This window comes from Staurois parvus, unplaced genomic scaffold, assembly GCF_062004578.1.
Source record: "Staurois parvus isolate SC_StPar_1 unplaced genomic scaffold, SC_StPar_1.0 ptg000059l, whole genome shotgun sequence".
Taxonomy (NCBI): Eukaryota; Metazoa; Chordata; class Amphibia; order Anura; family Ranidae; genus Staurois; species Staurois parvus.
Window position 1 is genome coordinate 2,320,542 of NW_028317855.1, and position 15,737 is coordinate 2,336,278.

The 15,737-nt window shown below is 41.4% G+C and overlaps 1 protein-coding gene and 1 pseudogene across 3 annotated transcripts in view; both read right to left on the reverse strand.

Moving 5' to 3' along the window:
* COG2 (component of oligomeric golgi complex 2) overlaps positions 1-15,737 on the reverse strand; it is a 174,110-nt gene that overhangs the window by 142,080 nt on the left and 16,293 nt on the right. For 2 of the 3 annotated variants that reach the window (XM_089668546.1, XM_089668544.1), the window contains exon 3: positions 9,977-10,042. In XM_089668546.1, the coding sequence (XP_089524672.1) occupies positions 9,977-10,042 (66 nt within the window). Of the gene's footprint in view, positions 1-9,976; positions 10,043-15,071; positions 15,188-15,737 lie in introns of those variants that run through there. The other variant, XM_089668545.1, reaches the window with a different exon arrangement.
* Positions 13,642-15,711, reverse strand: LOC149469775 (uncharacterized; annotated as a pseudogene).

A 15,737-nucleotide genomic window follows, 5' to 3' on the forward strand; every position in this document is an offset into this window, starting at 1 on the left:
CACACACACATTTCGAATTTACGAGGGAAAAGATAGTCATGTGGAGCCCCCCGGATGCCCAGACTACATGGGGAGTAGCGGTAAGATAGTTTGGGGCTTGGTGTTATCCTTTTTCCATATGGGGTACCACTTATACGTGGACAATTTGTATTCAAGCGTGCCACTATTTGTACATTTGTACAATCTTGGAACTGGCGCATGTGGCACTGTGCGACCTAATGTGTGCCCATCATTAGAAGTGGGTGGATGTAGGGCGGTATATTCTAATAGTGGGAATACCACTCACTTTTTCTGGCAAAGATGTCTTCTCTTTTTCCATTCAGCCCACAGGCTGCATACAAAAAAAAAAAAAAAAAAAAAAAAAAACTAACAAACAAAGATGAACATAGCATATATACTCAACAAGGACCAGCGACATACTGTTACATCACTGGACTTTGAATGGTTTTACCAGGATGATGCCTACAGCTGCAGGCATCATCCTGGTATTTTTTTCAGCCGGTGATCTGCTTTCATGTAAAAAACAATCCTTAGTGGCGAATTAGCTGCAGGATTGCTTTTACAAGCAGTGGGAGATGATGTCCCCCCCCTCCACCGCTGCCTTCCAAGGCCTTCTCGAGCAGTCCTGTGCCATTGGGGGAACCTGAGAATGCAGCCAGAGTTTTTGCCAGCTGACCATAGAGCTGATTGGAGACCGGAATGGTGCCAATCATCTCTATAGTCTAAGAAATCAGAAGCTACGAGCATTTCATTGCTTCAGATTCACAGGATATAAACAACACCATTTGTAAACTGGGAAAGCATCTGATCACACTGATCTTGGTTTGATTATACAATGTAAGGGCAGAGTCTGATAGACCCCAGATTTCTCAAAAAAGAATAAATGACAATGCCCATTGAAGTTATAGGGGATATTTGCATTCCCTGTCATAGCATTAAAAGTGATCAAAAAAAAAAAAAAAAGAAAAAGAAAAAAAAAGCACCCTCGCCGCTTCTACACACGCGCACACCTGTGTTGACCCTGTGTCGGTATCTAAGCAGCAGTTGTACCATGCATGTGAGGTATCGCCGTGAACATCACGTCAGATCAAGAGCAGTAATTCTAACACTAGACCTCCTCTGTAATGTAAATCTAAAATGGTAGCTTGTAAAGGCTTTTAAAATGTTGCCTATGGATATTATAAACGAATGCAGTTTGTCACCATTGCACAGGGCATGCGCAGCTTTAAAGCATGCCATGTTTGGTATCTATTTACTCAGCACACCGTCATCTTTCATATTTTCCCAAATAATTGGCCAATATATTGTGTTTTTGTGCATTCAAAGAAAAAAAGTGTTTTTTTTTTTTAAATTGCGTTTGAAAAATTGCTGTGCGACTACTATGACATAAAAAATTGCAGCACCCACCATTTTATTCACTAGGGGTGTTAGCTTTAAAAAAATATATATAATGTTTGGGGGTTTAAATTAATTTCCTAGCAAAAAATACAGATTATTTTTCATGTGAACAAAAAGTGTCAAAAAAGGCTTGATCTTCAGGTGGTTAGAAGAGCGAGTGATGTGTAAATGCCCCATAAAATGCCCCCACCCCCCAAAATGACCCTTTTTGGAAAGTAGACACCCCAAACTATTTTACCACAAGTTTTTGGAAAATGACTATTTTTTTTAATATAAAATTGTCAATTAAATGATTTATTGCTCACACATGCCATGGGTATATGTGGAATTACTCCCAAAAATACATTCTGCTACTTCTCCAGGAGTATGGGGGTACCACATGTGAGAGATGTTTTGGCAATCTAGCCAAGTACAGGACCCCAAAATCCAATAATCACTTTCAGATTTTTACAGAGCTTTATTTCCTCATTACACTTCCTGACTATCACAGTTTCGGAGGCCCTGAAATGCCAGGATACCACCAAACCCCCCCCCAAATAACCACTTTTTGGAGAGTGGACACCCCAAGGAATTTAATAAGAAGCATGGTGAGTATTTTGCAGATCCCGTTTGTTGCCACAAGTTTTTGGATAATGAAGAAAAAAAAAACTAACATTTTTTCTTTTCTTTTTTAAGCAAGAGAAACTAAAACTAAACAAGTACAATCTGACCCTGGATGGTTACTCAGCCTGCATTAGCATGGAGTACAACTGCACAGAAAAACCCACAGCAAATTTGCAATATTATAATTATACAGAATTTATAAAGCGCCAACAGTTTGCGCAGCGCTTTACAAAATGAACAGGCAGAAGAGGCTCTGCACAACTCCAGGGGACTTTCACAGGGCTCCTGGGGACACTTTTCAAAACAGGGAAAATCTCCCTAAAAATGGGGAAAAAGTCTGGAAACCCTACTGTACAAAATATAAAAAGGTAGGAGGAACCACAACCTAGCATAAACCTGCTAGGAACTCATTACAGTGAGCTGCAGTCACATAGTCACAACTGCCTCAGCTCCAGACCAGTAACTCAATAAGGATTCTCAGAGCATACCAGCTTATTCTGAATAGTGGAGTTCTGCATGAATGGGAACACATATAGGTAAGTCACTGCATACTGCCTACTGTAGCAAGAACACCCACATAGATAAAGAAGTAATCTGCGGTGTTTGACTAAATGTGGAACTTTTCATGATCTTCATAATCAGCCTGAATTTATGAGTAGCTGTACATGACAGAATACATTTAAATAAACTCAGGGCTGCTGCAGAGAACACCAAAATAAAAAGGCAAAGTCTGCACTTGATGGCTGACTTGAGATGCTTCCAGGATTTCAAATATCAGGAATCAATCCACCAGTCCTCATTGGCTTAATGGAGACACTTCCAGAATTTAACAGATCAGACATGAAGTTACCAGCATCTGTAGATAGTATACAAATGTTACCAATGCACAGAAAACCGCAGAACTGAAAAAGGCATCTCTTCTTTCCCAAGGGCACTAGCAACAAACTGAGGCATTATGGTTGTAGGTGGTATTCTTCTTTGCTGTATCACTATTGCGAACACTCCCAAATTAAAATAACTACAATGAAGAAAATAAAAAATAAAAACTTTCACCCTTGAAAGTGATATATTGAACAAATGACTTTTTTTTCTTTTTTTTTATCCCTAGATTATCCCTTTTCAAATAAATCTACATAAAGTAAAACGTAAACCTGCAACACAACCGTGCAATAGCAATCAAAAATAAATAAAAATTACAATGCGTTAAAATAAAAAACTAGTGTCCCAAAAAGTCTCTCAAACAATTCTGATCACTTTCTCTCCACCTTCACAACTTCTTCTTGTGATATTATATACAAAATTCCAAATATGATGCTCCAATATAGAAAAACCTCAAAAAAACATAAACCGCAAATAGTGTATTATCTTAATTACATGCAAATAGGCAGTTAGAGGCTTGATAATAAAAAGGTATAATACTTTATTTTGTACACTTACATTAAAAACTCCAACTTTCAGCTTGTATGGCAAAAGAACAAGCACTTCTCTGGAGAAAATGTGGTTGGAGTTTTCAATGTAAGTGTACAAAATAAAGTATTATACCTTTATTATCAAGCCTCTAACTGCCTATTTGCCTTATGAGGGATTTGGATATATGCCCAAAGGAAGTGTGAGAAATTTGGAGGTGCTATCATCCACCACTTTGAAAAACGGATTTTTACCTCTATAGGGTAATTGTTCATTTGCTGCACTAGGTTGGAGTGATCACTTTTGCCCCCCCAAAATTTTTTTTGGATTCACATGTGTTTGGTTGCATAATAGTAGTGGTTGCAGTGTTTTGAGTTCACTGTCACAAGTAATAAGATACACATTACACGTATTTTGGGTAATTTTATTTGGATTCATATGTGTTTGGTTGCATGATCGTAGTGGTGGCAGTGTTTTTGAGTTCACGGTCACAAATAATAAGATACACATTACACGTATTTTGAGTAATTTTATTTGTGCACATTTAGTATATAAATTGTGTTTTTTTTTCTTCTCTCACGGTTAGAACACTGGTTAGGGAGTGTGCATGACACAGTGCACAATTGTATGTAATTAAGATACACATATTGGAATTTCATATATAATATCACAAGAAGAAGTTGTGAAGGTGGAGAGAAAGTGATCGGAATTGTTTGAGAGACTTTTTGGGACACTAGTTTATTTTAAAGCATTGTAATTTTTATTTATTTTTGATTGCTATTGCACGGTTGTGTTGCATGTTTATGTTTTACTTTATTTATGTAGATTTATTTGAAAAGGGATAATCTAGGGATAAAAAAAAAGAAAAAAAAAAAAGTCATTTGCTCATTCTTCTTTGCTGGCCAATGGCTTTTTTTAAATGTCTGTCTGTTTTTTTTGTAGACAACAGTATAACTCTTACAGTCTAAAAATCTTGTGTCCCTTAACCACTTGCTGTGCAGTGTATATAGTGTATAAATAACGTGGTGAGCAGCAAACGGTTATATCAGGATCATGACTGCAGATGTGACCCTGATACAGTTTTTTAAAGTCGGCGATCAGCTTTCCGCTAAAAGCACTTTTACGGTGCTTGGAAGCCCCCACCTCCTGCCACCATTCAGGCTCTCTTGTTCCACTGAGAAGTAAGCAGTCTGGCCACAGAAGAGATAGGGGAACATTCTTTCCTCCATCTCCTATGTGATGAATAAAGCTAGAAGCAGGGTGGATAAAAATCAATGATTTTTTTAAAAAAATCAAAAATCGGATTTTTTTGATTTAAATCGGATTTTTTTGAATAAAATGCTTTTTGAGGAAAATATATTACCATCCAAAAGGTCATTCCATCATGAAATAAAGATTAGTTTGTTAATTATGTAGAATAAGGCTGTATATGTTTAATTTTTTTGGTAAATAAATTCCATTAATCCATTCACGTCATGCTCTTCCAGGAGGTTTCTGTAAGATTATTGGGCAGTTTCTCTGCCTACAAGATATTATCACAGATGCTTGGTTTACTTTGCAGTTCTCAAAACTGAATTTGACTCAGCGGAGATCACATGCCTCTTCTTCACAGCAAAAATGTTATAACATGAACAGAGTTAAGAAAAAGACCTTAATCCTAACTTCTACAAACCTATGACTAGAATCAACCCCTTCAGTGCTAAGTTTCAAGAAGTTCAGTGAATAGAATAGAAACAATATTTTTCTGATTGTTTGGAGTGGAATAGATCTGCACAAGAAGAAAGTGAAACTAAGCGTGAGGAGGAAGGGGCTGACAGTCTAAGTTTCCTAAAATATATATATTTTGTTTAGCCAAATTAGTTAACAAACATGGATGTTTGTTTAAGCAAATAACGTATGCTGTAATGTTATTGTTTCAGTTGAATAAATCTATTTAAATTGTTATTAAGGTAATGATTATTTTTCTTCTTCCAAAGTACGACAGAAAAGTTGTCCAAATATGAATGATTAACCTATTAAACTGGGGATAAAAAACTAATATGAAAAGTTGTTATTCTAAAAATCTTCATCTACAGTACTTGCATATTAAAGTTATACCAGCAAGAATTAGTCTATGTAGAAAACTATGATTTAAATCAAGCCTTACTGACTAGTGATTTAAATCAGTTTGATTTAAATCAAATCCACCCCGGCTAGAAGCAACAAGGATTTAATCACTTCCAGTTTCAAATCAGTCATTCCCTGGCTGCTACAGCCAGGTAAGCAGGTAGTCAAGCACAATGTGTTTGGTCAGCTGCCTTGGAGGGAAGGGGGAGACATCAGGGGTCTAAGTCTTCAGAGGCATCACTCCTGCACTAAAAGTTTGTACTGTGACATTAATCCATGCTAACTTTTTTTTTTATAGAAATGGCATAAAGGGTAGTGGAGAGTTGAAGACCAGCAGAGATTTATGATGTCAGTTGAAGAGATGCAGCGTTGCTACTCTCCATTCACAGGATTTGCCCATTTTTTTTTTTTATATTCTTCACAAATAGTTAAGGTATTGTACTTTTTTCCTTGGGTAAGAGCTTACATTTGATTTAAAGCTTGTGTGCCTATTTCAATTGTATGTGTATGGATAGTTTTTCATTTCAATCCTCCCATGCTTGCCTCCAGGACTTTAGGCACTCTTAAAACTCACCACTTCTTCTCCACCTAAAAACTGTAGTTGTTCCTTCCCCATCAACTCATCACTTCATAGTTATTACCTTTTATAACACCTCTCCCTTTAGATTATAAACTCCCACAAAGTTGGCCCTTCCGAATTCCCTTATCAAAAATTGTATTGTAACGGTTTTGTCTTTATTTTGTAAAACATTGTACAACTACTCACACATGAGGTATCGCCACAAGCGTCAGAGCGAGAGCAATAATTCTAGCACCAGAACGCCTGTGAAATTCTAAGCTGGTCACCTGTAAAGGTTTCTAAAGCATCGCCTACGGAGAGGTTTAAGTACCGTACTTTGGCGCTGTACGCAATTTTGTATTTAAATCGGCGTAACACCATTTTTTATATTTTACCAAAAGATGGATACCATATTGTGTGCACCAAAATTCATTAAAAAGTATTAATTTTAAAAAAATTGTGTTTTAAAAAACCTTTTTTTTTCTCCAGGGCCTCCGTTTAAAAAAAAAATGTATATAACGTTTGGGCGTTCCAAGTAATTTTCTAGCAAAAATTATGATTTTTATAGGTAGGAGAGAAATGTCAGGATTGGCCCAGTAGGGAAGTAGATAAGAATAGTAGTAAAAATCAGCTTTGTTCCTGTTTGTCTTCTGTCTTCCCATTTCTTGATCTCAGTCTTATTGCTACAATTGTTGCTCCCAATTACTTTACAACTATTCGCTCTTATATTCCTTCCAACATGTACTTGTATTCTGGGAAATTGCCTCTCTCGTTTTCCTCCTATGTTATAAATTCAGTGTTAAAAGGATAAAGTCACCTTTAACAGCTTGCCCACCACCCTATAGCAGACGTACTGCTACAGGGTGGCAGGGCTGCACAAAATAACGTGTGTGTGTGTGTATGTGTGGTTATTTATTACACAGTGAGGAACAGAAGTATTTGAACACCCTGCGATTTTGCAAGTTCTCCCACTGAGGAATCTGAAAGTCACATTGTAGGTGCATGCCCACCCAGAGACAGAATTAAAAAAAAAAAAAAAAAAAAAAAAAAAAATCAGGAAATCACATTGTATGATTTTTAAAGAATTTGTCTTGCACTGCTGAACAGAAGTATTGGAACACCTGAGAAAATCAGTGTTAATATTTGGTACAGAAGCCTTTGTTTTCAATTACAGAGGTCAAACGTTTCCTGTAGTTCTTGACCAGGTTTGCACACACTGCAACAGGGATTTTGGCCCACTCCTTCACACAGATCTCCTCTAGATCTGTCAGGTTTTGGGGCTGTCGCTGAGCAACACAGAGTTCCAGCTCCCTCCAAAGATGTTCTATTGGATTTAGGTCTGGAGACTGGCTAGGCCACTCCAGAACCTTGATATGCTTCTTACAGAGCCACTCCTTGGTTATCCTTGCTGTGTGCTTCGGGTCGTTGTCATGTTGGAAGACCCAGCCACGACCCATCTTCAATGCTCTGACTGAGGGAAGGAGGTTGTTGCTCAAAATCTCACAAGAAATGACCCCATTCATCCTCTATTTAATACAGTGCAGTCGTCCTGTCCCCTTCGCAGAAAAGCACCCCCAAAGCATGATGTTACCACCCCCACGCTTCACGGTAGGGATGGTGTTCTTGGGATGCAACTCATCCTTTTTCCTCCAAACACAACAAATGAAGTTTAGACCAAAAAGTTCTACTTTGGTCTCATCTGACCACATGACCTCCTCCCATGCCTCCTCTGGATCATCCAGATGGTCATTGGCAAACTTCAGACGGGCCTGGAGATGTGATGACTTGAGCAGGGGAACCTTCCATGCAATGCATGATTTGAAACCCTGACGACGTAGTGTTCTACCGACAGTGACCTTTGAAACTGTGGTCCCAGCTATCGTCATTGACCAACTCCTCCCTTGTAGTTCTGGGCTGATTCCTCACCTTTCTTATCAGTGATACCCCACGAGGCGAGATCTTGTATGGAGCCCCAGTCTGAGGGAGACTGACAGTCGTCTTTAGCCTCTAGTTTCTACAGTCTGTGTTGATTTGGGGAGCCATATCATCTGCTGGTGTTGGTCCACTGTGCTTCATTAGGTCCAGGGTCAACGCAGCCGTCTACCAGGAGATTTTGGAGCACTTCATGCTTCCTTCCGCAGACGAGCGGACTTCATTTTCCAGCAGGACTTGGCACCTGTCCACACTGCCAAAAGCACCAAAACCTGGTTTAATGACCATGGGGTTACTGTGCTTGATTGGCCAGCAAACTCGCTTGATCTGAACCCCATAGAGAATCTATGGGGCATTGCCAAGAGAAAGATGAGAGACATGAGACCGAACAATGCAGAAGAGCTGAAGGTCGCTATTGAAGCATCCTGATCTTCCATAACATCTCAGCAGTGCCACAGGCTGATAGCTTTGATGCCACGCCGCATTGAGGCAGTAATTGCTGCAAAAGGGGCCCAAACCAAGTACTGAGTACATATGCATGCTTATACTTTTCAGAGGTCCGATATTGTTCTATGTACAATCCTTGTTTTATTGATTGCATGTAATATTCAAATTTTCTGAGATTGTGGATTTGGGGTTTTCATGAGCTGTAAGCCATAATCATCACAATTATGACAAATCACGACTTGAACTATCTTGCTTTGCATGTAATGAGTCTCATATAATAGTTTCACCTTTTAAGTTGCATTACTGAAATAAATGAACTTTTGCATGATATTCTATGATATATATTACAGTTTCACCTGTAATATATATATATATACATACATACATATATACACACACACACATTATACACACATATACACACACACACATTATACATACATATACACACATATACATTATACATACATATACACACATATACACACACACACATTATACACACATATATACACACACACATTATACACACATATATACACACACACACACACATTATACACACATGCATATATATATATATATATATATATATACATATACATATACATATACATACATACATACACAGATACATACACACATACACACATACGGTGCATTTCCAGGTAGGGGGCACGCACACCGGCCTATCAAGCACCAGGTCCCGGATGGCACTCGGTGATCGTCGGGTAAAGCAGACAGGGGAGAGACCTGTATGTAAACCACACAGGTCTCTCTCCTGTCATCAAGGACATGCTGCTTTGTATTTCTCTACACATCAAAGAAATACAAAGCAGCATGTCTCTACTAAAATACACACAGCACACAGTTAACCCTTTGATCGTCCCAGATGTTAACCCCTTCCTGCCCAGTGTCAGCAGCACTGATCATTGTATTAGTGTCAATGGGGATGTCAGTGGCTGATAGTCAGTTCCCATCCAGTGTCAGAATGCCAGCCGCAGTCCCGCTATAAGTCGCTGACCGCCGCCATTACTAGTATAAAAAAAATAAAAAATAAAAATTCCAGTATATATACACACCGCCATTTGTAGACGCTATAACTTTCACATAAGTCAATTAATTTACACATATTGGGATTTTTTTTTTTTTGCAAAGACGTAGTAGAATACACTTTGGCCTAAATTTATGAAACTAGATTTTTTTATTGGATATGTTTTATAGCAAAAAGTCAAAAATACTGTTCTTTTTTCAGTGACCAGTGCACTCATAGTCCATTGAGAACTACAAGCTGACTGTCAGGGTAGCAGACGAGACTTGTTTATTCATTGAGAGATTCCTGTGAATGAATGGGCTCCATACAGCCACAGCAATAAATGTGTGTAACATATTGTAAGCATGCACTTAGCCTTTAAGTTAGACTGTTACTCTCTTCTATCTCCTGTGATGTATCACACTACTAATGGTCATGTCCAAATCGATGACTGGATGTATACAAGAAAAACACAAATAAGTTGCACCTACCAATACTTCTTCACGCAGCTGTCCCAGTGGCACTGAAAGTTGGCTCAATGCTCTATCCATTCCAACCTAATAATTGAATGAAAATAGGTCACCTGAAAATTCTGACCAGAAGACAGGAGCATTTTCTAATACTACATTTAAAATAATCATGGTTGAGCAGTCAGATTCCATAGGCTGGTGACGAAAAGGGAGACATCTTCTCAAGTATGAAAGATAAGGAAATTTCTTCTAGCCATTACATGAATTGAACAAGTGCTAGAACCCATTACAATGTTTACTTGATGGCGAATAACTGCCTGTCATTTAAGACCGGTCCTTGCATGTGTTGGAACATACCCATTTATCTTGCCGTCTTACTTGATATGCTTGTATTTACAATGCAGTGCCTATTGTGGCATACTGGATACTTATCTTGATAACTGACTGCCGAGTTATATAGAGCACATACAGGTCTGATATAGGCTTTGTATTTACTGTGGTAGTTGTTTTTCTTGAGGGGAGGGTGCGTGGGTTGTGGTTTGTTTTTTCCCAAAGGGGAAGGGAGTTATTACAGGGGGAACGGGGATGTGGACATGGCGCTGTGATAAGTACCAGTTACTCTTACCGGTAACAGTGTTTCTAGGAAATCTTCCAGGATTAGAGAAAAACAAGACATTAAAAATACAAAACAGTCATACCACAATATCAAAAACCTTATTTCTCTATTCATCTTCCAGGACGGCACACCTGAGAGCTGACTAGCTCCACCTGACAGCAAACACAATCAACAACTGACAGTGTTTAAATTCACCTTCCTTCCCTCCACTCCTCAGTTAAGAGTATTTCCACACCCTGGTGCATGAAAGGCAATCTGACTTGAAATAACCAACACCAGACATGGGTGGGAAACCAGGCCTGCCATCCTAGAAGATTTCCCAAAAACACCGTTACCAGTAAGTGCACCTGGTACTTTCTCTAAGCATCTTCCAGGACGGCACACCTGAGACGATAAGGAACTCTGGCCTACCTTTGGGCGGGACTATTGCCTGTAATACTTTCCTGCCAAATGCCAGGTCCCTCCGGTGACAACAGCTCTACCCAGTAGTGTCTCACAAAGGTGTCCTGGCTTGACCATGTGGCTGCTCAGCAGATCTGTTCAATCAAAGCTCCGGCCCTTTCTGCCCAAGAGGTCACTAGCTCTCTAGTAGAATGAGCCTTCAGGTTAGAGGGTACTGAGACTCCTGATTGCTCATAAACTAAGGAGATGGCTTGTCTGATCCATCTAGCTATTGTTGGTTTAGATGCCAGCTGTCCCTTCTTTGGACCGCTAAACAAAATTAGAAGGTGACTTGACTTCCTGAAGCCACTTACTCTATTTAAATATGTCAACAAACACCGCCTGACATCTTAAAAAAAAAACAAAAAAAAAAAAAAAAAAAAAAATGAAAAAAAAAAAAAACTTTTCCACCTCATTCTTAGGTTTTTGAACAAAAGACGGTAGGTCAATCTCCTGTGTCCTGTGAAACCTTGAAGCAACCTTGGCTAAATACAGAGTCCTGTCTAAGCACAACCCTGTCCTCTAAGATCACCAGGAAGGGTTCCTTGATAGACAAGCTATGTAGGTCGCCTATCCTTCTTGCCATTGTGATGGCTAACTTAAAGGATAAATCGTTAACTGAAATCTGTGCCACTGGCTTAAATGGTGGCTTGGTCAAAGCCTCTAATACTAAGGTCAGATTCCAAACTGGAAAATCATGTAAATTAACTGGGGTTACTCTTTCCCTGGCCCTCAGAAATCTCCTAACCAGGGGCTCCGATGCGAGCCTTTGATCCAGAAAGACCGACAGGGCCGCCACCTGCACCTTTAGGGTACTTACTGCTATACCTTTATCCATCCCTGCTTGGAGAAAGTCCAGGATCACCGGGACCACGGGAAGGAAACCCCCTTGTTCCTGACACCAAGTGGAAAACACCCTTACCACCTTGGCGTATATTTTTCTGGCGACCTGTTTTCTACTGAGGAGGAGAATATCTACTACTCTCTCCGAACACTTGGGGGAGGCGTATGCCAGTCTGAAATCCCATACTTGTGCCAACAGGTCCAGGCCTTCAGATCCCTGTTCCCGAGCAAAGGTGAAATACCGTTTCACCTTCATATTTCTTCTGCCGGCAAAAAGGTCCATTTCCGGGCAGCCAAAGACCTGACTTTTGTGAAAAAAGACCTCGGGATTGAGTTCCCACTCTCCCTGGTGCACTAGCTGTCGGCTGAGAAAGTCTGCTTTCGTGTTGACCTACCCCTTTATGTGGACTGCCGATATCGAAAGCACTCTGCTCTCTGTCCACCCTAGAATCTCTTGAACTAGGTTCAGGAGATTCCAGGATCTGGTGCCCCTCCTCATGATTCAGGTATGCCACTGTTGACATTGTCTGACAGAATTTTGAAGACTTCTCCTTTTTCTTATCCTATATGGAAAGATTTTTAAGACCTGACCTACTGTCAACAGCTCTCTGCAGTTGGAGGATGTCCCTTTTTGGAGAGAATCCCACAGGCCTTGGGATTGTTGGTCCTCTAGAGGAGCCCCCCAGCCCCATTCACTTGTGTCCGTGGTTACCCAAACTGGGTCCCTCTACACACAGGGTCTCCCTGCCCTCAAAAACTGGGGCGTCAGCCACCATTCCAAAGAGATCTTTACATTCTCTGGGAGGGTAACCCTCTCGTCCAGCGACTCCTCTTTCCTGTTTCAGGAGGATAGGAGGAAGAATTGCAGCTCCCTGGTGTGCCCACTCCAAGGCCAGAATGCAGGCACTCATGAGACCTAAAACTCTCATAAATGTGTCTGTGGGAGCAGTCTGAAACCGCTATCAAGATGGAAACTGTCTGCACTACTTTTTTGATGTTTTCTTGAGGTAGAAATAGCTTCTGGACTCTATGTACCCCAAGAACACCTTGGTTTGGGAGAGAGTCAATAAGGACTTCACCCAATCGACAATCCACCCCAAAGATTCAAAGGTGAGGCACACCTTTTCCTAGTCTCTCAGGACTTGGTGCCATGAGACTCTGTAGATCATCTAGGTAGGGAATGAGGGAAATTCCCTGAAGGTGCAAAAAAGGCTACTACCTCTGCCAAGACCTTGGTAAATATTCTTGGACTTGCCGCTAGTCCAAAAGGGAGAGCTCGGAACTGCCAATGACCAACACCCTACTCCATGAAGGTGGCAAAGATTAAAAGGGCTTGGTATTCCGGGGAAATGGGAACGTGGAAGTAGGCATTCCTGAGATCCAGAGTGGCCATGAAGAACTTTGAGCAGATGCTTCCGTACACTGTAGATACTTTCCATGCGGAACTTCTTGTACGGTAGGAAACCGCTCAGGGAATTTCCACTTAATCATAAACCTGAGAAAGTTGAAGGCTATGGGACCACGAACAGGTGGGAATAAAATCCCTGAAACCATTGGTCCACTGGCACAGGAACGATTACCTCCTGGTCCGCTAGATTTCTAATCCCTTCGAAGAGACCCTCTGCCCTTGTCTTGTCTCTGGTGGGATGTCAGAACAAAAAGGTATGAGGTGGGAGAGAGGAGAACTCCAACTGGTACCCCTCCCTTAGCTGCAGGATGTAAGGGATGTCCATAATCTTTCCCCATTGACGAAAGAACCTGGACAGCCTTTCGCCCACCCCGAGGTCTATGTCATTTGGGGTCCTTGCTGGTGGGTTTTGAGCCAGGAAAAACTTCCCTCTTGTCTCTCTTTGTTGGCCCATTTTTTTACGGGAGTCCTTCCTAAACCTTCGTTGGCCCTGATTAAGGAGGGCACGAAAAAAACTTCTTCCCCCTTATCCTTTTTGGCTTTTGTAGGGAACTTCTTACCCTTTCCAGATAACACCTGGTCTAATCGTGGGCTGAATAAGACGGAATCATCAAAGGGTAAACCACAAAGATGGCCTCTTGACATTTGATCACCCTCCCAGGTTTTAACCCACACTGCCCTTCGGGCTGAGTTAAGGAGGGCTGTGGTCTTAGCCGATGTCCTGACCATCACCACACCAGCGTCTGCCAGGTAGGCGACTGCCTTACCCACCACCTCCAGGGAATCTAAGACTACTTCTGATTAGGTTTCCGCTTTTTTCTTTGTACCCCGCACGATGTGGTCAATCACTCTGTGCATCCAAGCATCGGCATTTCTTGCGATGCAGGCGGATACCAGGGCTGGGGACATAGTAGCGGCATTGGCATCCCAGGCCCTACGCAGCAGCGTCTCCGACCTACGTTCTTATCTGGTCTCTGAGGTTACCTGAATCCTCAAAGGACAGGTCAGATTTCTTAGACACTTGCGATAACGCTGCATCCAATTTGGAGGTTTTGAGGATCTTCTCCTCTTCTTCCCCAAAGGGCTACTGCCTTTTCCAGGTCTTCAATTTTAACACCTCTGTTAGGCTCCTTCAAATCTCTCAAGACGATATCTGGTGTGGGGGGTAGTACTCTAGCTTGCGGTCTTCCCAACCCTCTATACATCTAGTCTTGGGCTGAGATCTGCGCTGGTGGTTCTGGAATGTCCTCTGAGGCATAAATAGCCCTTATGAACCATTCCATATCCTCCACAGCAAAGAGGTGTCTAACCCAGTCTAGACTACTTGCTAGCTACAATAGCACCATCCAAATCTTCCCCTTCCTCCAGGGAGCTTTGGCCAGAAACTTCTGCCTCCTCTAAGTCTTCCTCCTCCATGAGCTGAGAGGACGAGGGACCTACACTCCTCACTGTTTCCTCGACCAAACTCCCTCCTGGGAAGAAAATCCCTCCCTGGAAGATCAGGCATCCACCTCCTTAGCTGTCAGGGCCATTTTGAAGGATTGTAAAGTGGCTAATATTTCCGTCTGCACCGACAAAAAATCCTTCATAACCACCGAGGTTTCTTTCCCTGACAACATATAGATACACTTGTAACAAAAAGGGTTTGTCGTGGTCTTGTGGCACCTTATTACAATAACCAAATGGTTTGGAGCAGGGGCTTTAGCTTTAGGTGGCTTGTGGGCGCTCCCCTGGGGAGTTCCACACGGCTCTGAGGAGAGATAAAAAGGGGGCCTGTGTTAGAAAAACCAGAGTTAGGCTTGGCTTACCGGTAACTCCTTTTCTACGAGTCTTCCAGGACAGGACAGGTCAGGAAACACGTAATCCCCACACCATAAAGACAGACCTCCATCCTCAGTTTTACCTGAGAACTACCGGAAGACACTGAAAGACAAAACACTTAAGTAACCAAATATACATTACTTGTACATTCTTAGGGTGGGAAATCCCAGCTGTCCTGGAAGACTCATAGAAAAGGAGTTATCGGTAAGCCTAACTTTTGTCCCAGCGTCTTCCAGGACAGCCCCTTGAGACGATTATCAAGAACTTAACCCCTAGGGCGGGGCCACTGCCTGAGGACCTTGCGCCCAAATGCCTGCTCCTTACTTGATAGGAGATCCAGGCAATAACGCTTCACAAAAGGTAGAGAACCTAGACCAGGTGGCCGCCTTACATATCTCCTTCGACGAAGCACCGGCTCTCTCTGCCCAGGATGCTGATAAGGATCTGGTTGAGTGTGCATTAACAAATGGGGGAGGAATCTAACATTTCATAAGATTCCGTTATAGCTAACTTAATCCATCTAGCTATGGTGGATTTGGATGCTCTGGAACATTTCCTTGCTCCTGCAAAAAGTACAAAAAGGGAATCCGAATTTCTACATTCTCGGGATCTACTAAGATAGACCATAACGCTTCTTTTCACATCAAGCAAAT